The sequence below is a fragment of the Ammospiza nelsoni genome, chromosome 3 (assembly GCF_027579445.1).
Source record: "Ammospiza nelsoni isolate bAmmNel1 chromosome 3, bAmmNel1.pri, whole genome shotgun sequence".
In the NCBI taxonomy this organism is placed as follows: domain Eukaryota; kingdom Metazoa; phylum Chordata; class Aves; order Passeriformes; family Passerellidae; genus Ammospiza; species Ammospiza nelsoni.
The window spans coordinates 84,945,618-84,972,702 of record NC_080635.1 but is presented as its reverse complement, the minus strand read 5'-3'; the positions used below and the strand labels follow the sequence as shown (position 1 = coordinate 84,972,702).

At 40.6% G+C, this 27,085-nt stretch overlaps 1 protein-coding gene across 2 annotated transcripts; it reads left to right on the top strand.

Moving 5' to 3' along the window:
- The first annotated feature begins 995 nt into the window (after positions 1-995).
- TDRP (testis development related protein) lies at positions 996-26,669 on the top strand. Of its 2 annotated transcripts, XM_059468787.1 has the most exons (4): positions 996-1,214; positions 13,400-13,459; positions 22,945-23,048; positions 25,327-26,669. In XM_059468787.1, exons 1-4 carry the CDS (start codon positions 1,107-1,109, stop codon positions 25,670-25,672), a joined length of 618 nt encoding a protein of 205 aa, XP_059324770.1. In that variant the 5' UTR covers positions 996-1,106; the 3' UTR covers positions 25,673-26,669. The 2 variants fall into 2 exon arrangements, with proteins under 2 accessions (XP_059324770.1, XP_059324771.1); XM_059468788.1 differs by lacking the exon at positions 13,400-13,459.
- Positions 26,670-27,085: the final 416 nt, after the last annotated feature.

Genomic DNA, 27,085 nt, shown 5'->3' with positions numbered 1-27,085 from the left:
ATAAAGGAGTGCTTATGTGGGGATTTCAATGGAAAAATATCCTAGCAAATCTGTCTGAAAACTAAGAATCAATGAAAATACCAGCTGGTTCACAGGGCATTTAATCTGGATCATTCAGCCGTCAAACTGGGAGCTCCTGGCACTCACTGGACTCCAGCTGGATGCACTAGGCTTTTCCGCCCTGGCTGTAGGGCTCTGTGGGTCACGGGGAGCAGGCCTGGGGTCCAGGCTGCAGGCTGGCTGTGCAGCCTGTCCTTCGTCACAGACACCCAGTGACCCGCGGGGGTGCACGGCTGGGTGCACTGGCAGGCACACGGGTGGGTATGGTGGTGAGTACAGTGGCAGGCACACGGGGGGATACACAGGTGGGTACAGTGGCAGGCACACGGGTGGATAAACTGGCAGGCACCCGGGCAGGGTACACGGCGTTGCGCCAGGACCATTTGCAGAGTTATCGGGCCATCTGTGGCACTCTGCGGGTGCCGCTACTCCCGCTGCCCGGACGGGTCCAGCTTCACCTCCGAGTGCCCGCGTTACCCTCACAGCCATCCTGCTGCCGCCTCCGGCTGGGCAGCGCCATCCGCGCCCTCCGCAGCATCGGCCCCTTATCCTCGGGACCCCGTCCCGAGCCAGCGGAGGACTGCGGGGCGAGCCGGGGGTGCTGCCGGCGGGCCCGGTGCTGTTGCCGCGGCGCTGCCGGGCCGCCCCCCTGCCGGTGCCCCCGCCCCGCAAACATGGCAGCGGCGGCAGCGGGCGGCGGCAGCGGGCGGCGACGGCCGCGGGCGGGGAGCGGCAGCAGGTGAGGAGCGGCGGGGGCGGCGGCCCCGGCCCTGCCCGGCCCAGCCCGGCCCGCCCCATCGCCGCGGGCCGCCCGTCCGCAGCCCGGCTCCATCCGCAGGCCGGTGGGCGAGGCGGCGGCGGGGGGCGGGCTCCCGGCGCCGCCAGGCAGCTCCTCCCTCCCTCCCTTCCTCGCTGCCGGCCGGGAGCCCCCGGCGGGGTGACAGCCCTGCCGAGCGCAGCCGCCCCGGCCGGGGCTGCGGAGCAGCGCCCGCTCCCGCCTCGGCCCGCTCGCAGCCGGCTCGCAGCGGGGCCGCCCCGCGCCCGCCATGTGGAAGCTCAACAAGAGCAGCAAAGTTCTGCTGGACGACTCGCCCGAGGAGGAGGAGACGCGGCCCCGCGGGCCGCCGCCCGCCGCCGCCTTCGCGGCCCCCCAGGTAGGAGCGCGGAGCCCGGTCCCGGTTCGGAGGGGTCGTGAGGCTCGGCCCCGCTCCCGCTGCCCCGCTCTCCGGTGGCATGAGTAATCACTTTTGCCACCCTGGTGTGCCGGTAGGCTGGCCCTGGTCGGAGCTGGGAGTGTTTGAGTGGATCGTGCGACTGTCACCCGGCTTTTGGGGTGCTGACCGGCCTATCCAACCCTGTTTCCTTCCAGCAGCCGGCCTCCGGCGGTTCTGGGACTTGCTGCCCTTCATTCCAGTGGCTTCCTAGCGCAGGGTACTTTCTCTCCCAGCCCTAGGCAGAGGCACCGCAACCCATCTGTTAAGCACAATACATTAAACAAGGATGTTTAAGAACATAACTTTATTTGCGCGTTTGTGTAGAACCCTGATGTTTTGGCAGGATTGCTTTTTTCTTTGGTTTCACTAAAGGTAGTTCACTGTCTTTAAGTCACTGCAATCTTGTTTGAAGGCTTTTGTTGTTAAGTGTTAAATTAAATACCAACAGTGACTTTCTCAATAAATAACCTGAAGGGAAGGGTATCAGTTGAGTATCGGGGAAAACAACTAAAAAAAATGTTTGTTGACTTGCTTTCAAAAACTTGGTAGCAATTAGGTATCCATCCGGCTCAGAAGCCTGTTGTGCTGCCCACTACAGCTTAGTGCTGATCTTCTGTTGCCACAGAGTTACTTTAGATATTGAATGAGTGGTTCTGAAGTGAGCAGTTGCCCAGGGTTGCAAAACAGTGAGGTTTCTTTTCAAAAGAAGGTACAAAAGCCTTCCCAGCTTTCTACCCCATATTTATCTTGCCTATCTTTCTGAAAGAGCTGGAGTGTGTCTGGATAAATTATCCTCACCTTGAGTTTCTGGTTGACAGGCGCTGTGAGTTGTCAACATGTGTGGCAAGTGCTGAAGAGCAGCCTCTCCCAGTCACAGCACTTATTCTCTCCATCTTCCTGCAGCCACAGCCACCAGTTCAGCCTTGCCTTGCCCTTGCCCCTGCACACTGAACAGTAGAGCCATAGCCTTGCTACTTCTTTGGCAACAGCTGTGGGGAGTCATACAGATAGCTAGGATCTCCTCCTGCAGAAGAATGGACATTCATTTTGGAGACCCCCTTCAGCGGAGTAAGGGGGATTGTGGGGTTTGAGGTGACCAGAAGTATCTCCCCCAGCCCCTCATACAACATCTAACCTCTGCCTCCTGCAGTTACTATCCTCAGGTGCTTGTAAGCTCCCACAGTTTCTGCTAAGCTACTGGCTTGTACCATCATAGCCCTCGTAGACCTGCTCACCTCCTGAAACCCTCCTCGAACACCAAAGGTCACCAAAAGCCTCCAGTAGATCCCACTGACTCTTCACTGCTCCTCTTCTCTACCACTAATGGTCCAAGCCCCCTTTGAGGCTCCTGACTGTAGCCTCCCAGTCAGGAGAGGATACTTCAGACTTCTGTCCAGACAATTCTCCGAGCCCTCTACTTTAGCAGCAGAGGCTGGAGTTTGTTTATTTCATTTTGTCCAGTCCAATTGTCTCTTACTGTCCTGAGCCTCTGTTCCATTAGTTGAAGTCTCAAGTTCTAATGGTGATGACAATGGTTTCTTGTGCAAAAGGCTTGCATTTTCATGAATTTTAAGAAAATTCCTTTTCAACTCCCAGTGGAACTGGGATGCTGATTTTAGTGTTGTGGGGTGGCAGGAAAAAAAAAAATTATTCTAAGTCACTAAATGAAATATTCTTGAAGGTAAAGGATTTAGTAAGGTTAGCACAACTGTAGTGTAGCTTGGCACAGAGGCTGGAGTCAAGATTATAAGCTATTAGTTATTTTGCCCATTAAAATCAAAATATTTTGAAAGGAATGAAACGCCCTGGCCAAAATATTTAGCAGTAGTCATTTTAGAGTTTATGTACACTTCAAGGAAGAGCAGACTGTACAGAAAGCTCTGACCACTTGATTGATATAGTAATTCTCTTGATCAGGGCAGCTTTTAGGTCAGCCATAGGTACAATGTATCTAAACCGTGGCTGGGACAGGTGTCAAGGGAACCAAATGCACTTGTTCAGCTTGTTGTAGCTGACCTGGTTCATGTTCCTTGCTTTTAGTATTTGAAATTCTTCATGTTTCATCAGATCCTGGTTTTTTCTCCCAATAATATGATTGTAAGGGAGTGAAATCCAGTAATGTGTAGAGGGATTTGGTAATGATCTGCACTCTCTGCTGCTGCACCCTGAGCTGTGTCAGCCAGCCCTCTGGCTTTGGAGGGCAGCAGCACCACGAGAGCTTGGAGGAGTTATGGGGGCATTCTTGTGCACCTCAGCTGTGCAGGGGATGCCTCAGTGTGTGTTATGGTACAGCCTGCTGTGAATGAAGGATTACCTCATTGAGATGAGAAGAATCCAGGACGTCCCTGATTTTTTATTGTTGGAGCCAAAATCTAGATAATTAGTGTGAGTGCTTTTTAGTAAATTAGGAAGCCCAGCTTTAGATCTGAGGCAGAAGCTGACTGTTAGATTTAATTTCCTTTTCTGACACATCATTTGGTAAAAGAGGAGATGAACCAGACTCATTGTGTTTTGACTTTGATTTATGATATGTTGTTTTCCCAACAACCATATTTTGTCTTTATTTTCATTTTTAATAAGCAATTGGGAAGAAAATCCTTAAACTTTTACCATTCATGCTATAAATAAGGCTGAATTTTTTTACTTCAAAGGCAAGAAATTGGTAGTCACATCTATGTCATTAAACCAAACCACGTTGGAAGTATTCCAGTATAATGAAATGTTGGTGCTGTATATTGTTTCTTCAAAGCTGAGAAAGAGTGAAGGAGTTCTCACTGTGCAACCTAATAATTAGGACATTGCAGTAGCAGACAGCAACAAAGAATTAGTCTACTATAAGTTAAAGAGAAGCCCAACACAAAAAACCCCTTTGTTACTCCAGAGAAATTTTAATCATCCTATTTAGATATGGAAGCCTGATTTGGGCTTAAGCAGACATTTGAAATTGTGGACGTTCATAGTTTTTAAATAGAAAGGCCTAGTTTGACCTAAAAAAAAGTTTTGACAGTTCTGGTTTTGTGTTATACAGAATGGTTTGATTTTGTTCCAGGGGAGAACAAAAACAAATTTTAGAACATGAAAATTGCAAGGGAGGGAACTGTCAGCCTCTGGCCATTTTTTAGCAAAAGTTTCTACATACATTCAAGTACTTTGAATTGTTAACACTTATTTAAAATAGTAAGGTGTTTCCTGAGATAAGAAGGACAAGTAAATTTTGAAACAGTACTTGTGTAAATAAATGTGTGGATTATTGTGAGGTTTTTTTAGACCAGACAGTTTTAGACTGTATCTTAGAAGTTAATTTTCATTTATGCTTTGAAGCATAAGTATTTCTAATTTACGCAATGAAGGTGCTTTGTTCACTGAAGTTATAATTTATACATGGAAGGTAACTTGACATGCATAAATAGTACACACACATGAGATGAAATTAATGTGTTTTGTGTGTCTCTCTCTAAAAATATGCTAGAAATGTACAGTGGTGCATGCCAAACTTGCATTCAGTTTGGAATATAGTCATTATGTTTCAAACTGTAGTTGTTTTTTTGGAAAGGGAAAACTGCTGGGTTTTGGTTTCTGGAAGGCATTGTTGTGGCAGTTGTGCTAAGTTCTTCTTGATGCAATCCTACCATCAGTTCTCAGAGATGTCAATGCTGTGTCAATATCATGTGTAACTCTGACGTAAAATGGATCCATGTTAAAATACATCTATATATTAGGGGAGGGGATGGGTGTCAGGCTGACCTATATTATCTAATGAAGCTCTGTCTTTCATGTAAAAATATTTCAGAACCCTAGCCTTGATCTGTTCTCCCCAGTTGTATTTTTTGTTATGTTCAAAGAGAATATGTGCAAAAACATGTTTTATGCTGAATTTTGTTTAGACTTGCTCAGGATGTTTGAAGGTTGGCTATACAGAATTTTAGTTATCTGTTTTAATGAAGATATTTAAGTGCCTGGTACAATTTTAATACTGGCTTTCATCTTGGAATGAGTTGAACTCAGACAAGCCCTGCAGAAATGGGTGGGAGCTGAGCAGCTTTTCTTATGTTTTACTAATATGTTGAATAAGGGTATTTTTTAATTAAAAAAAATAAAGTAGAAAATGTTAATCCAGCTAACGCCTTTCCTTCACTTTCTAGCCATTTCTGTGTGTCTCAGGCTTTGCCTTCAGTACTCTAAAAATCCCATCATACCTTCTCCTCTCTGCTAGCCTGGTTTTTTTCCTCTTCATTGGAGTGGTTCTTGTGACATTTCAGTGGCATTTTCCTGGCTAAAATCCATCACCTGTATTCTGTCATCATCCTTGAACAATAGATTGTGGTACTGTCAGTGAAGACTTTCCCGAGCCTTCCTTGGCCTGCCTTTCTTGCTTTTCCTCCTTCCTGTCACATACAATCTTTCAGCAGCTTCTTGAGCGGGTCCTGTTTCTTTCTCACAGTCTTTCTGGAGCTCTGCAGAGCTGGCAGTGTCTTTTGGGGCTTTTGGCTTTCTAAGTTTTTTTTTTCATTTTTGAGGTGCTTTGCTTTTTAATTTATACTGTCATTTTTTACACAGTTGACTGGGATCAGATCTGTTTTTCTGTTGGCTTATTCTGACTCTTAGAAGTCCACAAAGCACATATTGTCTGATTGGTCTCCTGTTACAGACACCATCACTATATATTTTTTTTCTTTCAGCCAAGCTTCTAACCTGCAAGTTGTCGGTGGTTTTTATCTATTGTGTGAAAGAGAATTTGTGTCCTAGACTTTACTGTTGTTTCCTCCATGAATTCCAGGTCAAGTCTGCTTTCTCTCTCTCTCTCTCTCTCTCTCTTTTTTCAATTATTATTTTTTCTTGCTGTCTAGACAGTTGAAATTCTTGTGCAGGCCCTCACTTCCCATACTGATGGTGATTACTTCCTCTGCAGCTTCTAATACCTATGTTGTGGTTTCCCATCCCTTAGTTCCTGTAAATTCCATTGCTGATATTGTGTTGTTGCTTATGGCATAAAGTTTGTCTTCCTCATCCTTCAGATTCCATTTCTTCAGCTGGCCTCCCTTTGTTTCAGGAAATTTGCATTTAAATCTCTGTCCTTACTTTCAAGGTCTTTCTTGGTGCATCCCCTTGCTCTCCCCCATTTATCACTTTTATCACTTGTATCTCTCCTGAGCCTGTTCTGCTTTACTGGCTCTGATTGCCTGGCTTTGCCAGCAGCAGCAGCCGTGTCTGCCCTCTCCCTCCAGCCCCACACAGAATTACCACTCCCACGGACCCACACACCCACCAGCATCTCCTCCTCCACAGCTTTGCTGACATCTGCTTTCCCTAAGTTATTTGCTGTGTCTTCTTGGGGTTTTGGGAGGTTTCTGGAGCCATACTCGCCTGCTGCTGCTGGGCTTCCTACCATAAATATACAAAGTAAAATGTAAATGGTCTTGAGAACGAATGAATCATATTAATCCTTTACTGTTAAAGTAGGTTTATAATGTTTTCCTTGCTTTTATAGCAACTGTTTGCCAGACTGTGTGAGGACATCCATAACATAAGTAGAGTTACTAGAAGTTGCTGAACACTTTACTAGGTAGACTTTTTTTCAGCTCTGTCATCATCAAAGGTACATTTCCAGCAAGTTTTGCTGCTGGTTCTCTGTGAGGAGCTCCAGGAAAATATCACACTGCACATGTGATAAAAGCACACATCAAAAGGAAGCTGTACGTGTGCTGCTGAACACTGTAACAGAAAATGATGCATTCAGCCCATTTTGCAGAAACTGTGCTAGGAAAATATGGTCATTACTCATCCAAGACCTTTATTGGAGACATGTAGTTTAATGGCAAATTCCAAGACTGAATAAGAATTGTATGTCAGCTACTGTCTTTTGAATTAGCATCTATTGGTTTGTTTTCCGGATAAGGGAACAGCAAATATCAATTTCTGCTATGGCTAAGTTGTTAAAAATAACTGACAGATTTTCAGCTGGAAATTTCATCAAAATTGAAAACTTCACTGGAATAGTTAAATTGTTATAGAAATTGAATTAAAATTTATCATCTGACCTTATTTGCTTCAGCTTTGACACTGATGGTTTTTTGATCTTAATACAGCTGTTTCCATTTCATGAAGGATATTTAAAATATTATAAATTAGGTGAAACTAAATTCTTAATGACATATGAACTTTTAAAATATGAACTTTTAAAATTTTAAGGTGATTAATCTTTAATATTCTTCCAAAAATATTTCAGAGAAGCAAAGTCTGAGTAAGATGTATTCTAACCTCTTCCTACAGACATACACAGTAATGTGAACACTTAATAGAGTACCCTTGTATATTGATGTAAAAACAGAGCATAGGAACCTGGTGTTCCAATGTTTCTCTTTGTAATGCCAATAAAATTCAGAACTACAGAAGTATTCTTGTGAAAATACTTACATTCTGAAATTAATCTTCTCTGGTACACTTGGCCATTTATATCAATTGACAGTAAAAATATGGAAATAATTTAGATATTCTGTTTTAAAATGGAATGGAATGTGAAACAATAACTGAAGTGGTTGAATGAAACAGAGTTTGAAAATGCTAAGCAAGTTCTTAACAGCTGTGGATGCTAAAGAAAAGAGCATCATCTTTATTATGAATACTGAATAAATTAAAATTATTTGAAAGATGAAAACTGGTTTCCCTATGGAAACAATCTGGTGAATAGTAGGCAGTTATGAGAGACTGGAGCCTAGAAGATGGAAGAATTTTTAAATATGTTGGATGGGTTTTCTTCTGTACCTGAAGTGGTCACCCAGACTTTTTAAAGTTAGTGGAGTGAAATAAGTTCTTTTGGAAATGATCTGAAGAATTACATCTTAAAAGCATGTTTCCAAATTAGTTGTAGACAAATTAGTGTTGTCTACAAACTACATGCCAAAATTAAAGTATATTCTTTAACACACTTATATTTTACATTTTCTTTTTTTTTTTATCAACAGAAGTATTTTGAGGTTTGCTGAAGACTGGCAGAGGAAACTTGCAGCATAGGAGTCACTGTCACTATTTAGATAGTTTATTAGCATAATAAAGATGTTTTTCTAAGTGTAGGGAGCAATCTGGTGTGGAAAAGTATTGTTTATAAAAGAGAATAAATTAGTTTAAAATACCAAATCACTCTTAAGCAAGACTTTAGAAATGCCTAGGTTATTACTTTTCATTGGTGACATTAAAAGGAAATTTTCAATTTACACCATCTGCCCAGATGGCTGGTTTGATTCACTCATTGCTTTAGGGACATACAAATGGAAGATTGAGATCTAGCAGGAGATGAAATATGGACGGGGCTGATCACATTATCTTCATGTCAGTCTAGGATTTCTCTGCCAGAAAGGAGCAGAGGCAGTTCACAGTTCAGCACTGGAGTTGTTCTGCTGAGCACATAGCCTCATGTCCAAGAAGAAAGTGATGTGTGACTGAGTAATGCAGCCTTTATTTGTTAAAATTGAAAGCCTTGTTTTTCCTTAAAGGCATGTTCACTTTTGTGTGGGTGTTCAGGTACAGTTCAGCTTTGTTTTTCAGCTGTGTTAAAGGAACATTGAAACTAGTAGAGTTGTTTCAATGCCTATTTACATTTGATCACTGTTGCATCAATTTCCTAACTCAGAAAGCATATATCTATGCATTGAATTTTTCCAGGTGTGTGTTATAGGCGCAGCAAACAAAATGAGGCCAAATGCCATTGATCTTCTACTGATAACTTTCTTCTTACTCAATGTTTAAGTGTATTTTGCATTGGTTTTGATTCAGTTCTAAAAAGCAGAGTGGCTTTTGCATTAATAATCAGCTTTAGTTTTGTTTATTTCATTTCACATTATATTAAAATCCTTCTCAAACCCAAGGAAATACTTTCTTTTGTTGGCTGTATTTTAAGATGGTGATTTGGCTATGTGATCTCTTCCCAATCTGTGTTGTTTCTGGTCAGGCTGTGTATATGTAGTTGTTCTACTGTTTGGTTTGTAATCAGTGTTTTGGGAATCTTTCCAACTTCAGAGGTTGACTTTCAGGTTTGTGATTTCCTGAATGATTTTTAAATTTTTTTTTAACCCTTCTCCTCTCTTATCACTGAACTATTTAGCAGGGTTTGTGGAGTACTGGAAATTATGTTAAATTCTTCCCTGGAGTGTATCTCTTCAGGTGCTGTTTGTTTTGGGATTTTTTTTTCCTACTTAAATGGTACCTTTGTGGTACATAATCCCTTTTGCATTTACAGGCATGACTACCTAGGCTTTATACTACACCCAGTCCTTGATGAGATGCGATGATAGGCAGAGGGGATGCAATAAGTCAGTGGAAGGATGAGAACTGGATCCAAAAGGACCTACTCTTTTAACAATAGCTTGTTTACTCTTATGTTTGGACAGCTAATGTGTGTGTATGTGTGCATGATAGGAAACTCCCCCAACTGGGCAGAGAAAATCAATAATATATAATTTCACTTACTAGAGCACAGGAAGGGCATGCAGGACGAAATAATGCTATTATTTCCCTTAACTCTTTGATGTTCAGCAGTCTTCATCTTGGCCTGAATTATGAAAGTGAATGATCTGAAGAGACTAATTAATTACTTTACCACAAAGGAAGCTGAGGGAAGCAGATTACAATTTTGATCTCTGTACAAAAAGGTTTGTGTGCTAGTTGAATTAGTCCCTTGAGTACCTTATGGTTTGCAGTATGTCCAACAAAAGGGCACTTGTTTCCTTGTGAAAACACTCTGTGCATACCAACCTTCCCCTGCCAGAACTGGAGGGCTATTCAAGCTGCTGATCAGCATTTCCCACTAGTGCTGGCATTTTCACCTAGAAATATCTAAATACTGTAATGTAGTCCAGGTTTTTCTTTTACATTGAAGTAAAACTATGAATTGTCATACCTGTAAACCAACCAGACTAAAACATACTGAAATAATTTCTAAGTGTTCCGCATCACTATGTGTTATGCAGCATGATAAAGAGTGAAGATGAGCTTTTTTGACACATAGCTGTACAGTAGATTGTCCTCTAAAGAAAATTGATCAACCAAATCATAGGCTTCCTCATCTCAGAATGGCAACAAAGCAGGGAATTTGTATCAGGAGAAGGGTGTAGTAATGAGCATCACTTAAAAACACAAATTATTCTGTGGGTAACAAGGGAAGATGGGTTGTAGTGATGTCTCATCTTTCCTCCTGGGTTCTTCTCAGTGGTGGCACAGGTCCCCTCCCTCCCTCTGCTCTTTTCCTCTGTATTTTTTTTTTGATACAAAGCCCGTCCCTCCTGCAGGGTGCACAGGTCCCTCCCTGCCATGTGGGCCATGGCAGGCTCTGAACCTTTATACCTGCTCCTCTCCCACTCTCTTCTTGCTGTGTGGCATTAGTCTGCTTCTCTGCTTTCCCTAAGGATGGATTTTTCACAAAACATTTTCACATCTAGTCTGTTGGAGATGACTGAATTCAAACCTACAGGCTGTTTTTGAGCAAAGCATGGGATGGACATCAGAAGCACTCTGCCGTTATACAAGTCTCCTTTTTCTTCAGCAGTGCATTTGAAGGATACTGTGAATACTTTATTGGTCTTCTGCCCCAAAAAATGTATTTTAGGGATTGGAGTCTCACCAGTTTTTCTTGAGGGTTTAATGTATTTCAATCTTTGTATTTCATCTCTTTAAACTTTGTGTTGCCCACTTGCCATCAGCCTCATCATGCATCAGGGTTGCATGAGTATTGTTGCTGCAACCATGTGTCTCATTCCTTAAGTGGTAGCACTTTGTATGAGTACCACTACCATGAGTAGTAACATGTTAATACAGAAACACAGTCTTAGTTATCCCTTTTTCAAAGGTGCAAATAAGTACCCCTTTTTGGTACTATTTGCTGTTAATCATGTCTTTTGTTGACAGTGGTATTCACATTCTATTATGCTGACTCCCTAGCCCTATAGGGTGCTCTTTGCATCTCCTGGTTTTCCCCCTAAAAGCTTTCACTGTGAAAATGCCTTGCACTCTTGCTTCCTTGTGCTCAGCCTTGCTAGAGACTCTATGACTTCACACTCTGTCTTTTCTCTCTTCTGGAACATGATATCTCTATGCGCTTTCATAATTTTATTTTCCTTCCTAAGATACTTGAAGAGCCAGAAGAATTAAAGTGAGAGGTGTTATTTCTTTCAAAGGTACTAACAGTGTCTTGCTTGTTCTGGAGGTAGTATTGTTGGTTGTTGAAACTAATAGTTCTGCCTGCTCTGGATGTCTGAGAATTTCTCCTCTTACCATATTTCCCCTTGGAGCTTTCCTAGTTCTTATTGATTTCTTTTTGTTCTTGGGAAAAATTCGGATAGAACAGGTGATGTATTCTCTGTCCTAGCAGAGACTCCATTGTGTTAAGTTGGCAACCTCATCCAAAAGTTGGAGAGCTGAGAGTGTTAAGGGGAAAGAGGGAGACTTCTGAATAGTATGTGTGAGCTGTTTCCATTTAAAACATGGTCAATGTTTCTTTTAAAAGTAGAGGTATAAAAAAGCAGTTGAAGCAGTTGAAGTGATTGAATTTGAGAGAGCTACACAAATCTTAACAGTTTTGGTATCCTATCTGCAATCCTCCTGTGTCAGGCAGCTAACTGAATTCGGAAGTTAAATAACTTGTTGCAATCCACAGGAAGCAATAGTCTCGTTTTGAATGATAATATGAGTTCCTGACTTTGTGCTCTACCCCAGCAAGTAAATCTGGCTATCTACAGCTCACTCTATTCCAACATACAAATACTATAAAACATTACCTGAAATGTAGGTGGAAACATTGGTATGTAAATAAATATATATAAAGAGATGTAAATAAGTAAATATATATATATATATATATATATATATATATATATATATATATATATATATATGTATATATATATATAAAAGCATGGGATTTGAAGCTGGTCTGTCAAAATGAAGCTGATACATCTGGGTCCCCACGACTAGAAATAACATAACACTTTTGTGCTGATTTTCTCACCTATTTTTGATGCTGTTAGCAAAGTGAAGGAGGCCTTTGACAATGCATAGGAGCCAGGATAATGAGTGTCTTAGATGTCTTGGGATGTGTGCATGTGGAGTGCATATCAACTCCTTTGCATTTACTTTAGGAGAAAAGGAAGGAGTTGATAAATTTGATTTTTAAAACAGTAAGTGGCTGACATAATCAATATATGGACCACAGTGAATACTGGAGATTTTGGGTAACTGCTGCTTCAAAGACACTTTGCACTTTTCTGTTTTAATTCTTGTTTTTTCCTGAAACTGGGGTTAAATATTTTTGGTCATATGTAGCTGTTCTGGCTTTGTGCTTGGGACTGTTTGTATTTGTAGTCATATGTAGAGGAAAAAAAAAAAAAAGTAATAATTTTCTCATTGAAGTACAGAGTGAAGAAATTGAAAATTGCAGATTTCCTGAATTCTATGTCCCACTTTCTTTATCTTTGACCTCTAAAGTACTCCCAGCACTGACTTTACTTGCCATGTCTTGAAGAGAGCACTGATAGTGACAGGAGGGCCTGACAATATTAACATAGCAGTTTAATTCAGAAATGGACAGAAATGCTTCCCTACTGAATAGCCTTCACAGGCATTTAGCACTCTAGTTTTCTTCTGAAATCTACAGTTCTACATGGAGGGGAAAGAAATGTGAAGGAAAGCGTTTCTTTGAGTTAAGGAAATATAGGGCTTTTTAATATGAAGAAGGAAAAAATCCTGGGACATTTTTCTCCCCCCAGCCCACAGAAAATGCATAAACCATCATCTAGTACAGTATTTAGAAACTCAGTGCAGATCTGAAAGAGTAAGATACTACCATTAAGATAAAAATCAAACTAATTGGACTAAATTTTTTATGATGCAAGGGTGTTTCTCCCTTTGTCGTATGGGGTTTTGATTCTGTAAGGTTTGATTGTTCATAATTCTGAGTGTAGATTTATATTTTAGTAGTGGTGTTCACTTAGTTTTGTGTTGTAATCATCTTTTGTCAATTTTCTTTTATGATGTGCCAAATAGAATAAAAGCATTTGTGGATAGTCTAAAATGTGTCAGTTCTAATTGTCAAACCAAAACTGACTACGGGCCTTTTTTATCTTTATCCTTCTTTTGAGAATAAAGACCAGTTTCTTCAAGATGAAGTTTCATCTTCAGTGTCACATCTTGCAACAAAGGTAAATACCTGTTCTTTGAAAATGTAACATTTAATATCATATATATATATATATATTTCAGTCCATGTATGTTAGAAAGTTGCCAGAATTTCATGGATAGCTGATTAAGGAATTTATAAAGTCCATTGATGATTTTATAATTATGTATGATCCTTGGTCATGGTGTTGTCACTGAAGTAATACTAGTGGTGCAGGATTAGTTGGAAAGGTCCCTTATTTGCTTTCATTAGTGGGGAGGGGAAGGCATCCTGGTTTGTTTTTTCCTCCCAATGGCTATTAAAACACAAGATGAAAATAAGAAGCCACAGGAATTACTGAAGTCTAAAGAAGCTCTAAATTCTAGCTGCAACTGGCAATAAAAACATGAAGAGTAGAAGAGTTTGGGGTTGTTTATTCCATTATATGTCCACTGGCTCTCTGACCACAAGAGGTTAAGGATTTTACTTTTTATCTCTTTCAGGAAAGAAAAGTAGGCATGCAAGTTAAATTTTTTTACCTTGATATGTGTCCAAGAATCTTCTTTAATGTTCTTAAAATACATTAGTAGAAGATGAAAGATGTGGAAGTTATTATGATAAGCTAGAGCTTGTTTTGAAATTCCATAGGTATAAAGAAAAGTGTTTTAAAATACATTTCATTAGTGTAAGAGGATACTTTACATTAATATGTATAAACTGAACATCTGTGTCTGTTGCTTCTTTTTGTTCTGCTTCAGATGCAGCATGATTTTCCTTGAAAATAGAAGTCAGATTGTACTACACCTTTTTCTAATCTTTTGAAGAAGTATATTCTTTTTTATGAAAACATAAATTACCATATATTTTATACCAAATGATAAATGTTTAGGGAGAGAATCTTAAAAAGAATCTATTTTCTATTGAAACTTTTTTGCCCCTTTCTTAGTCATTCAGGAAGACTTACTGGGTGTGTGTTCTGACTTAAAAAACCAGAAATGTCACTCGATAAACCACTGCAGTATTTTTGTCTTTTAAAGGAAAACTCTCTTGTCTTAAAAATGTATTCTCAAGAAAGCTTCTTATCCTTCCCATCTCCTCTTTGTAAAAGCAATTTTCTATTTTATTTGGTTGTTCTGTTGTCTTAGACCAGTGTCAGTACAGTGATATTCCAGAAGTTCTAAATTTTAATATGTTAATAAAAGGCTGATGAATTGCATGTGTGACCTCTCCAGTATACACATGCCATGAATAAAGTAGTCTCCACATTGAAACAATGTGGTGATGAGCAGCAGAATTCTTGAAGAAGAAGGTAGTGGATGAATAGTGTGTGCTCCTTGGGGAAACAGCCTTACTGGTCTCTTAAAGCCTGAGTTTTAAGAGTGTTGATGCCCATTTGCAGAGCAAAGCCTTTGACCTAGGTTTGGAGGTCTAAAATTGGGAGCTAGTCCTAAAGGCTGCAGGTGGAGCTTGGAAAATGTTCTTAGATCCTGCTCTTGCAGGAAGCTGCCCACTGAGCACTGAGGACAGGCTGATTGCAGTGCTGAACTTTTCTAGTTCTCGCATCACAGCTCTCTTGAAAGGCAGGTACAGGTGGTTAAAAAACCTTGTGACATCTCAAAGTGAGGAACCATGAGGGCTCCAGTGGTGCTCTGCAAAATGCAGAAATCTGGAACCTGTGTTCACACTCTGCCTGGACATGTGAATTAGAGAGTAAGTCCTCTGAGGAGTAACTGAGGGAGCTGGGAGTGTTTAGCTTGGACAAAAGGAGGCTCAGGGGAGACCTTTACAACTACTTGAGTGGAAGTTGTGGGCAGGTGGGAGTCAGCATCTTCCCCCAATTAGCCAGCAACAGGACAGGAGGAAATGGCCTCAAGCTGCATTGGGGAGGGGAGGGTTGCACATCAAGAGGAATTTCTTCACTGGATGCATGGTTAGCATTGAAATGGGAGAGAGAGGTCGTGGAGTCACCACTCCTGGAGGTGTTTGAGGAATGACTGGATGTGGCACTCAGTGCCACGGTCTGGTTGACCACCTGATGTTCACTCACAGGTTGGACTTGATGATCTCAGAAGTCTTTTCCAACCTAAATGATTCTATGATTTGGCCTCTGAGAAACTCAATCTTTGGGGGTCTCACTGCCGTGCTCAGCTTCTGAATTAAAAGTATAGTAGAAACTTCATCTGCAGTTGTTTTTAGGCCAGATTTTGAAGAGACAATGTTTTGAGAAATGAAATAGATCAAGAACCTTAATTCACGCAAAGCCATGGAACCTGATGAGATACATTTGTAGGTCCTGAGGGAGCTGGTGGAGAAGTGGCTGAGCCACTATCCAGCATACTTGACAAGGTATGGCAATCTGATGGAGTTCCCACTGACTGGAAAATGGAAAACATGACCTCCATTTCCAAAAAAGGAAAAGAGGACCAGGGAACTGCAGACCATTCAGTTTCATCTCTGTGCCAGGCATGGTCATGAAGCCAATCCTCTTGGAAACTCTACTAAGGCTAATGAAAAATAAGGAGGGAATTGGTGACAGCCAACATGGCTTCATGAAGGGCAAATCATGCCTTTAAATTTGATGACCTTCTACAACAGTGTTACAGCACTGGTGAACGAGGGAGGAGTGACTGATGTCATCTGTGTGGACTTGTGCAAAGAATTTGCACAATCTCATTATCTTTAAACTGGAGAGACATGGATTTGACAGATGGATCATCCAGTAGATAAGAAATTGGCTGTATGGTCACATGCAAAGAATTACGGCCAGTGGATTGATGTCCAAGTGGAAGCCAGTGACAAGTGACATTCCTGAGGGATCGAGGTTGGGACAAGACCTGGCACCATCATTGCTGGGGACAGGGACAGTGGCATTGAGTGCACCCTCTGCAAGCTGGTGGATGGCACCAAATCGTGTGATGCTGTCAGCAAGCTGGAGAGAAGGGATGCCATCCAGAGGGACCTTGGCTGGACAGATGTGGGCCTGTGTGAACTTCATAAAGTTCAACAAGGCAAAGTGACTGATCCTGCAGCTGGGTCGTGGCAGTCCCAAACACAAGTACAGGATGGGTGGGGAATGGACTGAGAACAGCCTTGCTGAGAAGGATTCAAGGGTGCTGGTACACAGCAAGAACCTTTGGTCTGCACGTCAGAAGCTGGCTGACTTGAGAAAATCCCCATCACCACCAATGCTTTAATATATCTGTAAAACAAATATGGAGGGGAGTTTTTAAATTTTGGTTATCTGTCTTCTTGCTAGTTTTGAAGAGGTTTCCTGTCATGTGGGAACAATGCTTCTTTAGTTAAAGCTGATTGGTGTTTTTATAATTGTTTAACACTTAGTTGTAACTTTATTGATCTGTAGGATACTTATATAGAAAATTATATCTCTAGCTTTTTATTTTAGCTTTATTTTTTTTAGGGGAGGAGTGAGGGAAACTGTGGAACAAACAATTATTTCTTCTCAGTCAAGGTCAAGAGGAAAATCCATTAATTTTGTTTATATTTATTAAAAAATTCTGCAAGTGTTTTGTGAAGTGCCTCTTACTTAACTGGAGAATTTTGATTCACCAGTTGTCAATCCTCTGTGAAAATACTTGTGAAGGTCTGCTGAAACATGGTCCAAATACAAATTTCTGGAAATCTCATTTCATACATGCTGAGCAGTGCCTTTTAAGGGATTAGCTGCTTAACTACACAATGGTATTGAAAGTGCTGGTTCTCACTGCAGGTGTACAGCAAGAATGCCCTGTAATTGCTAATTTTGCTTACTAAGACTCTGTCATGTGGCTTGCTCTAGCCCTCAGAGAGTGATTTCTGTGCTCCAGAGCCCTGCTGGCCTGGCAGTCTGGAAGTAGAAGAGTCTAACAGGAATATTCTGAAAGTACCAGTACCCACTCCTAATGCAGTCAGGGTAAATTCAATCATAGTTGAATCTCTTGCTTTGTGAACTGCTTGTCTTGTACCTCTAACTCTGTGATCCACAGCTCATTATTATTCTTTGACTTGATTGAGTTCTATGCTTTTTTATCTCTCCCATTATAAGAAGTTTGCCTGTATTAACCATATTGATCTGATGCACAAGTTTACCTGTTTTCAGTTAAATTTACATAATCTTCCTGTTTAGCATACATCCAACTCTATCTGCATACTTTTTTTGGATGCAATAAACTTTTGAAATTTGCTTTTTATACTGAACTACTTTAGTTTATACCCAGCTGTTAGTATTCCTCATTTGTTGCCTTTTACCCTAATATTTCATGAACCTTCTTGCCCTCTAGCAGAGCTCTAATTATCAACTGTTCACTTTTGACAGTAAAATTAACTGAAAATCTTCCTAGTGATGCTTTACTGTTTCTCAGTAGACTCTTTGATTATTCATTTTCCTGTTTACCTATTATTACCTATTGTCTTTGCCTGTTTATCTATCATGGGAAGATTGTCATGTAAACATCAGAGTTTGTTGATGTGGTGAAAAATGGTGTCCTTAAAGTAATTTTTGGTAATATTAGCTATCAATTTTGTAGGAGACCTATCAATTTAAGGGGTCCTGACTCATTGTGGGGCATTTTATAAAGTTAACTATCAGTAGACATTTGTTCCCTGTTTTATCTAAAGAAAAAGTGCAGTCAATGTATGCAATTTGTATAAAGTTAATTCACTTGAATCAATACAGGTAACAGCTGAAGTCTTACTATGAAGGCTGAGATTAGAGTGGAGCTTAGGGGTTTGGGGAGAACTATAATGTATGTACAAAGCTGTGATTATGGAAGAAAGCTGATAGATGACTGCAATTTTCAGAGAGTGCTTCAGATGTTACAATAGTTGCTGGTACAAAAAAGGTGCTGTTGCCCCTAAATTCCATGTGCTTTATCTTTAATTAATTAATTCATAGCACTAAACTAAAAGAATGCAATAAATGAGGGAGTTAAATTTCTGCTGGCTTAAGCAATTGAAGCAGTTTTCCACAGCATCACACAGGTACAAAACCATAGCATAAGGAAAGCAATATCAGGGAGCAGGCAATGGCCTGGGCTGGCCCTTTATCAGATAAATCAGATCTGATAAAGCAGGTCTGCCTCTGTGATCCCCTCTCTCTGGGGATCTGTCTGACAGATGGGCACTGATCCTGAGGCACTGGCAAAGCAGAGGGAAGAGGAGGGAGCAGGAGAAACAGCAGACAGCTTGACCAGGGACATAGACCACATCCTTTGCATGATGTTCTACGAGGGACTGCTTGTACTCCCACTTTCAGAAGATACACTAATTAGATGGCAGCTCTCTCATGGTGGAAAAAAAAGTGCTTCATAAGCTAGAAGGAGTTAAAGGAAAAGAATCTGTGCTCTGGTCTTGAGCTCTTGAGATACCAGTTGGAACAAACCATGATGGCTTTTCAATAGTTTGCCAGTTGATGGACTAATATGTATGTTTAATTTCACTTTTTACTGATTCTTTTAGGTGATTGAACAGGACATTGTTGCACAGGTTTTCCCAGCCTAAAGTGGAAGATACAGGAGAAAATTTATTAATTTATTAATTGCTGTCATAGTCAAACTGCTATGAGACCAACCTGTATTTCTACTTCAGGGAATACTGAAATGGCTTCTTGAGAAGTTCCTGCTTTGTTTCTCATTGATATTTTTGACAAATAGTAGACTGCAGCATCCAACATGGTCCTCTAATTCTAACATCTGATGTTCAAGTTCAGTTGTAATCAGCAATAATGCTCTCTTCCTTAATAAAGGTCCCCTATTTTTTTGGCTGCCCCATGACCATTTCACTGATTTTTTTAAACTTAGATTGTATGCCTGGTTCTATCAGTCAGCTTTGATTTTCAAAGATCACCTACTCAAAGTTCAAACCCAACCCATCAGGCAGAGAAAGAAGCAAAGGTGGCAGGAGGCATGAATGTGATATCCCTGAAAAACCTCAAACATTAAAGGAGGCATTCTAGGGGTGGAAGCAAGGTCAAGTGACTTGAGGGGAATATAGATACCCTCTTTGAGTATGCAGGGATGGGGTCAGGAAGGATTAAACCCACTAGAGGGGATTTAATCTGGTGAGCAACAAGAAAGGTTTTTGTGCTTGTACACCAGCAGCAGAGAGTGTGAAGAGGATGGAGCCTGGCTGTTCTCAGGGTGCTCAGTGAATGGGCAAGAGGCAATGGGCACAAACTGAAATAGAAAAAATATAATATAAAAATAAGAAAAAATGTTTTCACCATGAGGATGTTCAAGCCAAGGAACAGGTTTCTGGGGAGGTTGTGGATTCTCCAGCTGTGGAGATACTCAACACCTGGCTGTCCATGATCCTCAGCAGACTGCTGAGGGTGACCCTGCTTTGAGCAGTGGGGTAGGACTAGATGGTCTCCAGAGGTCCTTTCCAGCTGTAAAGGATGGAATTTCTGTGAATTCTGAATGTTGAGTTATTTTGTTTTCCAATGGAAAAGTAGTTTAAAGATTTGAGAATATAATCAGGTCAGTTACATTTATAAACCTCCTAGGAAATTTTAGGAGTAGTACTTTTGTGTAGAGAGTTACATCATAAAAATTAAGTACTGAGCTTCTGCCAATGGATTGATGCTTTAAGCCCATCTCAGTCCTGTGTTTTCATACTTTGCATAACTTTAATAGTTTTACATAAAACAAGTCTCCAGTGTGGTGAGGAGTCAGCTTACTGAAGTGTTGTCTTTACTTACTGACCTTCCTTGGACATCCATTGCAGGGAAGCTAAATTGTCCTGGGATATGGGTCTTTCTCCAGGGGCTCTGTGAGGTTGTAAGTGATTCCCAACTGATTTACGTTCTGGCAATCTGTGACTGCAGCAAAAGGAGATGGTGTTCAGGGAGAGCATAACATGGCTGGTGTGCAGGGCCTCTTCCCCTAACACCAAGATCATTGTCTTGAGGTATTAGAGGCTGCACCCCTTTAAACAGGGGGTATTCATATATGGATCTCCTGTCTGAATTGGTCTAATTTTTATTGTGATGGTTCCCTGCCCTTTTTTGCTATATGGCTGCTGCATGTCAAACTGATGGTTAGAGGGAAGGGGTGACTCCAAGATCTCCTTCCTGAGGAGCTGTACCCACCAGCTGACAGAGTTGTAACTGTTCCAGCTGCAGTCGTCAGTTGGTTAAAAGTGTTTAAAGAGCTCTGAAAAGAAACATGGAAATGCAGCAGGCTGTTCTGAGGAATTTTGTTATTATGTGTCAGCTATATGACAGCAGGAGTCAAAAAACAAGATTGTTGCCTTAAAAACAGTTCAGTAGTTACAAAAAAGCTTCTGGAAGTGTGAAATTTGTATTTGACCACCGCCTCCACTAAGGTTTCCGTTCAGGAGTGTGCTGCCACTGACAGTCAGGAGTGAGCTGTTCGCTCCTGGTCCGTGCAGTGCAAAGGTGCTGCAGCAGGTCGGTGCTGGTGCAGGCAGGTGCAGAAGAGGAGGCTCAGGCATGGTAGGCAGAGGGTCTGGTTTCACTCTTGGCAATTCCTGGTTTCTTTCAGCTTAGTCTGTTTGATATGTAGTAGGCTTTGTGTAGTGAGTTGTATCACATATTGGCAAAATGTGGTTTACTTGGACATAGGTGTTCTTAAGCAGATTATCCTGAGAGTGTTTCCTTTGGAAACCCCAAATAAGTAGTGGAGGTGTATCTTAAATGTTTAGTGTGCATTTCTCCTAAGGACCAGTTGAGAGAAGGAATAAATCAGTGACAGTCTGGGTATTGGCCTTGTATGTACCTACCAACTACCATGGACATGAAAATATGGAAGGAATGGTACAATGTGTACATAGACAAAGATTTACATACAGATAGGAGGAGTGCAGAGCTTGTAAAAGTTTATCCAAAGATCTATGCATAGAAATTTTCTCATTATTGTTCTTAAAGATATATGTCAGAATTAGAAAAATGAAATTAAATTTTAAAAAATTCTAAAGTTAAAAAGTGTAGAAAGCTTCCGGGGTATTTTTGTTTGGGGGTTTTCATTTTTGTTTTTGTTTTTTTTTTTTTTTTGGAGGGGGATTGCTTGGGTATCCAGACAGTGCAGCAAAGGTTGGGATTGCATTGGCAAAGTATGTACGATGTTCTAGATTAAAGAAGGTGTATGTACAGGTATTTCCTTTTTACATTGGATATAAATGTATATAAATGCTTGTCTCCAAGCATTTAATCAGTGTTGTTCTTTAAAAGTACATATAATTTAAATGAAGCCTCTTCTGTGTCCTAAATTGCTATCTGAAAACTAGTAACAAGGTTCTATTTTTTCATAATCAGGAAATTTATTAGATGGAAATCACTTGATGCAGCATCATTTTTGAAAGAAGGCAGCTTATCTATGAATTGCATCATCCAGTTTAAAGGGGAAAAGAGTTTTTAAGTGCAGCTTGTAGCTGTGTTTTTGCCTTTGGTGGCAAAGGTTCCTTCCCCAAAAGGCCTGAAGTAATAGAATTTTAGTAAGATAACAGATGATGGAGTCATGGAATGGTTTGGGTTGGGTGAGACCTTAAAGATCATCTAGTTCCAAACCTCTGGCCATGGGCAGGGACACTTTCCACTAGACATGATTGCTCAAAGCCCCATCCAACCTGGCCTTGACAATTACAGGGATGAGGCATCCACAGCTTCTCTGGGCAACCTGTTCCAGTGCCTCACCACCCTCAAAGTAAAGAATTTCTTCCTAATGTTTAATCTAAACCTACCCTCCCTCATCTTAAGGCCATTTCCCCTTGTTCTATTACTACTTGCTAAAACCTACTGCTTGTATTGACAACTGTGGTTTTGTTTTGATTATTATACTTCATAAGGTATCATATTTTTTAATATAGTCAAGTAACACTGACAGACTGTCTCTGCTGTTCTTACTGGATCCTGTGAAGAAGAGCAGCAACTTTCATATTCTGTGCTTGGCACTCAGTGTGTGTTTTTGTGAGCGTGCTATCAAAGTAAAAATAATCCATACCTAGTTATTCACCTTGATGGAGGGAGAATCAAACTTTTAATAAAGTTTTAAAAGCAATTTATGCTGTATGCTCAATGGTCACAGTAAATTTAGAGAACACACTGTAGTGCACATGGCACTGGTGAGCCAATGCTCTTACCCTTCTTGCTTGCAGGGCAGGGAGTTGTAGTTTGAAGATCACAGAGAGGGACAATGTGTGTAAAGCAGGTTAAATCCAAAGAGTTTCATAATGTATGAGGCTGTCCTGTCTGTCAACTCTTTCTAGACCTGACTGTTTCATTTCTTGTCTACTGGAGCCCTTTAGACTGTCTTTAAACCTGCCTAGATTCTCCTCTTACTGTGATACATTTAAATGGAGCCCAGCTGTACTTGATGGCATCCCAAAACCACAGAGGATTGGTATTGTTTGCTCAGCAAGGGAGAGCTCTTGCTGCAGTCACCAGACCAGCTCTGTTCCCAGGCATGGCCATCCCCTGCAGCTCCAGTGACCCCACGTGCAGGGGCCACAGCCACAGCCCTCTCTGTGCCTGCCAGTCTCTCACCCACACTGATGGGGATTTGCTGCTCTCTGTAGGTTCAAGGTGCAAGTTTCCGGGGCTGGAAGGAGGTGACCTCTATGTTCAATAAAGACGACGAACAGCAATTGCTAGCAGGATGCAAGTCTCCAAAATCCAAAGGGTGAGTAAAGCCATTTACAGTCTATCTGCTATTGAAATAGTCTATCTGGTATTGAAATACTATTAAAACACAGAAAATAGCTGTGCAAATTAATGGAGCTGGATGCTGAGGAACAGCAGTGCCCAACTGCTGGAAGTCAAATTGACACAGGAAGTTTTTTGGGCAAAGCTATATATACATTGAGCTTACAATGAATAAGGCACGCTGTATTAGGAAAGGACAGATGATATTTTAAACATTTTTAGGCTTGTCAGGGAAGAAAAAGGAATTTAGCTGCATAATAATTTTCTTACTGTAGAAAAGTAGTAAAGGGTCATTCTCACACTTTCACTATCCTCTTAGGGATTAATTATGGTTGAGTTTATGAATTCCCTTTTTTACATGCCTTACTCTCTCTTTTGATGTCTTACTCCACCTAGAAAGGTTAAGTGGAGTAGCTGTACTAGGATCTGGAAGTCTTACCTGTTGGCACTGAGCTGTGTTTTGGCACAGTTGTGTGCTGGTGTGGTGAGGGCAGCTCCCTGGACAGAACACATTTCCAGGACAGACCATCTTCCTGTTACAAGTGTGTGTAGGCTTCCCGTGCACGGGCTGCCTCACAGCCTTGGTTACAAACCAAATATACCACATAGCAGTAGATCTGTTCCTGCCAAATATTAGCTTTGATAAGCTTGTATCAAAATGGCTGATTCGGTGTAGTAGGCTTTGTCTCGAGTTAACTTTGAAATAAATGTGTTTCAGGATGCAACACCACATATCCACATATAGGGAGTGTATGTGTATAAACAAACAATTTAGAATATAAATCCATAAATTTTATTTCCATTTGAGCCTCTTCCATAAAACTTCCCAAAAGTTGCCAGCCACTAATCCATGAGCCATCTTATGGGTGTTATTAAGATGTTAGGCTACTGTAATAATGCTTTGCAATTGATGCTGAATGTAAGAACCAAGTAATACGGTGAAGACAGCAGGAGTATGATAACAGAGTTACCACCAATGTAGAAAGCTATTTTGGTATTACTGCCTGTTTTTTAAGTTCAGGATATTATTCTTTAATTATACACCATGATTTTTACTCCACTTTTAAAGACACATGCAACTTTCAAGTGTGCTGTTTACAAAATACAGGAGTGTTTGGAGTCTGTGGCTGGTTTTAGCAAAATGAAATTTCTGAGGAATCATAAATTCAAAATCCAGTAAAGGAAAAGTGATTTTTAAAGGTATTGGTTAAGTTGCTTCTGTTTAAATATGATAGAACTAAGCTTTCATTAATGGAACAAAGCTTTTTTAATAGAAATGTTTAAAAGAGATTCAATGGTGAGTTTAGTTGTGGCTAAGGAATTGACATGCTACTACAGATAATGTTTTCAATTTGCTTTTTAGCTCATTGAACCGTTAAGGTTGTCTTTCATCCCTGGTGTTCAGTCTTTCCTTGTGGCCCATTATTTGATTATATACATAATCCTGCATATAAAGTTATGCATAAATATTTGACGTTCTGTAATTCAAATATTTCACACTGCAGAATTACTCAGGTTGAAGATTCTTAAGGGGATAAGAAAAGTAATAATATGACTAGCCTTTCCAATGTCTGAGAGAGAAGTTCCAGTTATTTTTTGGGTTTGGGAGGGGCGTTTTGAGAGATCTTACCAGAAATACAAAACAGCTGTTATCACATTATTGTGTGGATTTTTATGAAAGTATTAATAAAAAAGCTTGGTATCTTTCAAGGCCTAATACTGTGTACATCAACTATTTTGAGGTATAAGGTTTACCTGGTAAGGTGATAGCAGGTATATGAAACTGAGTAACATGGTGAGTGTTAAAGCTGGTGTTAGAACATTTTCAAATTCTTTCTACTATTGTAGTCCTAGGTTCTTTAAAATTTGGTTTTGTTTTTTGTTGTTTTTTTGTTAAAGTCCTAAATTGTTCAAATGCATCCTAAAATCTTTCATACATTTCCAAAGGCAGCTCTGTGGAGTTCACCCCACAGGAATGGGGGGGAGATGGTGGTGTGTCAATTCTCTTGTAATAGAAAATGACCATACTCAGTCCTCTTCTGATTTATCACTGCAGGATTCAGCTGTGTTTAGGTTTATGTGTATGTGAGGGTGTTTTACCTGAAGCTGACAGCTATGGATGTGCTGCCACAGGCTGACAATTATTAGCACTCCTTACTGTAAAACATAATTTAATTGAATGTTTATTAATAACTACTACATACATTCTTAAATGTATTTTTTTAATTAATCACGACATCATTGTTATTTTCTAGAACAAACCTAAAACTAAAGGAAGAGATGAAGTCTGAAAAGAAGCCAGGTTTTTGGGACAGTTTGGTGATAAAGCAGAATGTTCCATCCAGGAAACCAGATGAAATTGAGGGATGGGAACCACCACAGATTACCACTTCTGACTCTACCAGTGATGCAGCAACTCCTTTAAGTGACTATTCAGCCTGGTCAGGCTGGGAAGATGAAACCAAAGGCTCCACAAAATACACAAACCTGGCCAGCTCAGGAAACAGCTCCAGGTGGAGTATCAAATCAGCTGGAAAGCTGGTTAGTATTAGACGTCAAAGCAAAGGTAACCTTACTGACAACTGGGAAGAACTAGAATGATACTGGTAATACTGGTGAAATACTTTATACACAAGAAGAGAACAGTTCCATGATTTATTCACATGTTTAAACCAAAATCAAATCTGCTCAATATTGCACCTTTATACAGTAATTTGTTTTATTCAGATTGTTACAAATTTTTTGCTCACCTGATAGTAAATTTTCTTATTGCATTGTTAATAGCTATGTTTTCCACACTGAAAAAAAGTAGAGAATCTATTTTGTGCCTATATTTCACATTCAGACTTTGCAGTGTGTCAGATTGTTGGTTTTACCAAAAAAATGTAATTCCTTAGTGAATGTATACACTGGTTGTAAATTTGACTGCCTTATGAAGGAACTGCCACTAGCTTGAGGTCCTGCTTCTGGTATTTGAGGGCCATTCAAAATTTTAGTTTTGATGCTGTCCCTTTTAAACTAAGAATACCAATCTGTGGCTTGCAGGGAGAGGGCTTGTACTTAGTACTGTTTTCCAAATCTTCAGCCTCAGCTTATGCTTCAGCTTGTGCATACAAGATGCTTAGTGTCACATTGTGCTGTACTCTGTGTGACATGGGAAAATACTGTTCTGATGTAATTCCTTCCATTACAGGATTGTCACCAACAGTCAGGGTCTTCCAGAGTTGGGGTGTTTTTTGTGTTTTCGACTTTTTCCCTGCTTTTTTGGTTGTTGTTTTTTGTTTTGGTTTTTTTTTTTTTTTGGTTGGTTGCTTTTTTTTTAATATTGAACTTCTTTTGACAAAGCTAAGTTTCTCAGTTTGTAAGATGCGTGTTATGCCAAAAATAGAAGTTACTGAAAATTTGGAAAACAGGATTGAGTAAACTGTAAGATGATGTCAGCATTCTGGAGGAATATTGAATCTGGATGTAGGAATAAGTTGCTTCTTATGGAAAGGCATATGTTTGCATTTTTTTACAATAGCTGATCCTTGTTTTACAAACAACCTTTTTGGTTTTGGCTTTGTCCTTCCTTCCTTCCTTCCTTCCTTCCTTCCTTCCTTCCTTCCTTCCTTCCTTCCTTCCTTCCTTCCTTCCTTCCTTCCTTCCTTCCTTCCTTCCTTCCTTCCTTCCTTCCTTCCTTCCTTCCTTCCTTCCTTCCTTCCTTCCTTCCTTCCTTCCTTCCTTCCTTCCTTCCTTCCGACACTTCCTTCCTTCCGACACTTCCTTCCTTCCGACACTTCCTTCCTTCCTTCCGACACTTCCTTCCTTCCTTCCGACACTTCCTTCCTTCCTTCCGACACTTCCTTCCTTCCGACACTTCCTTCCTTCCTTCCTTCCTTCCTTCCTTCCTTCCTTCCTTCCTTCCTTCCTTCCTTCCTTCCTTCCTTCCTTCCTTCCTTCCTTCCTTCCTTCCTTCCTTCCTTCCTTCCTTCCTTCCTTCCTTCCTTCCTTCCTTCCTTCCTTCCTTCCTTC

Excerpts from the sequence above, each read along its gene's own strand:
- TDRP (XM_059468787.1), top strand. The coding sequence starts at position 1,107 with ATGTGGAAGCTCAACAAGAGCAGCAAAGTTCTGCTGGACGACTCGCCC. Across the intron at positions 13,460-22,944 it reads TGTCACATCTTGCAACAAAG|GTTCAAGGTGCAAGTTTCCG; the intron begins GTAAATACCTGT and ends TGCTCTCTGTAG. Across the intron at positions 23,049-25,326 it reads AAGTCTCCAAAATCCAAAGG|AACAAACCTAAAACTAAAGG; the intron begins GTGAGTAAAGCC and ends GTTATTTTCTAG.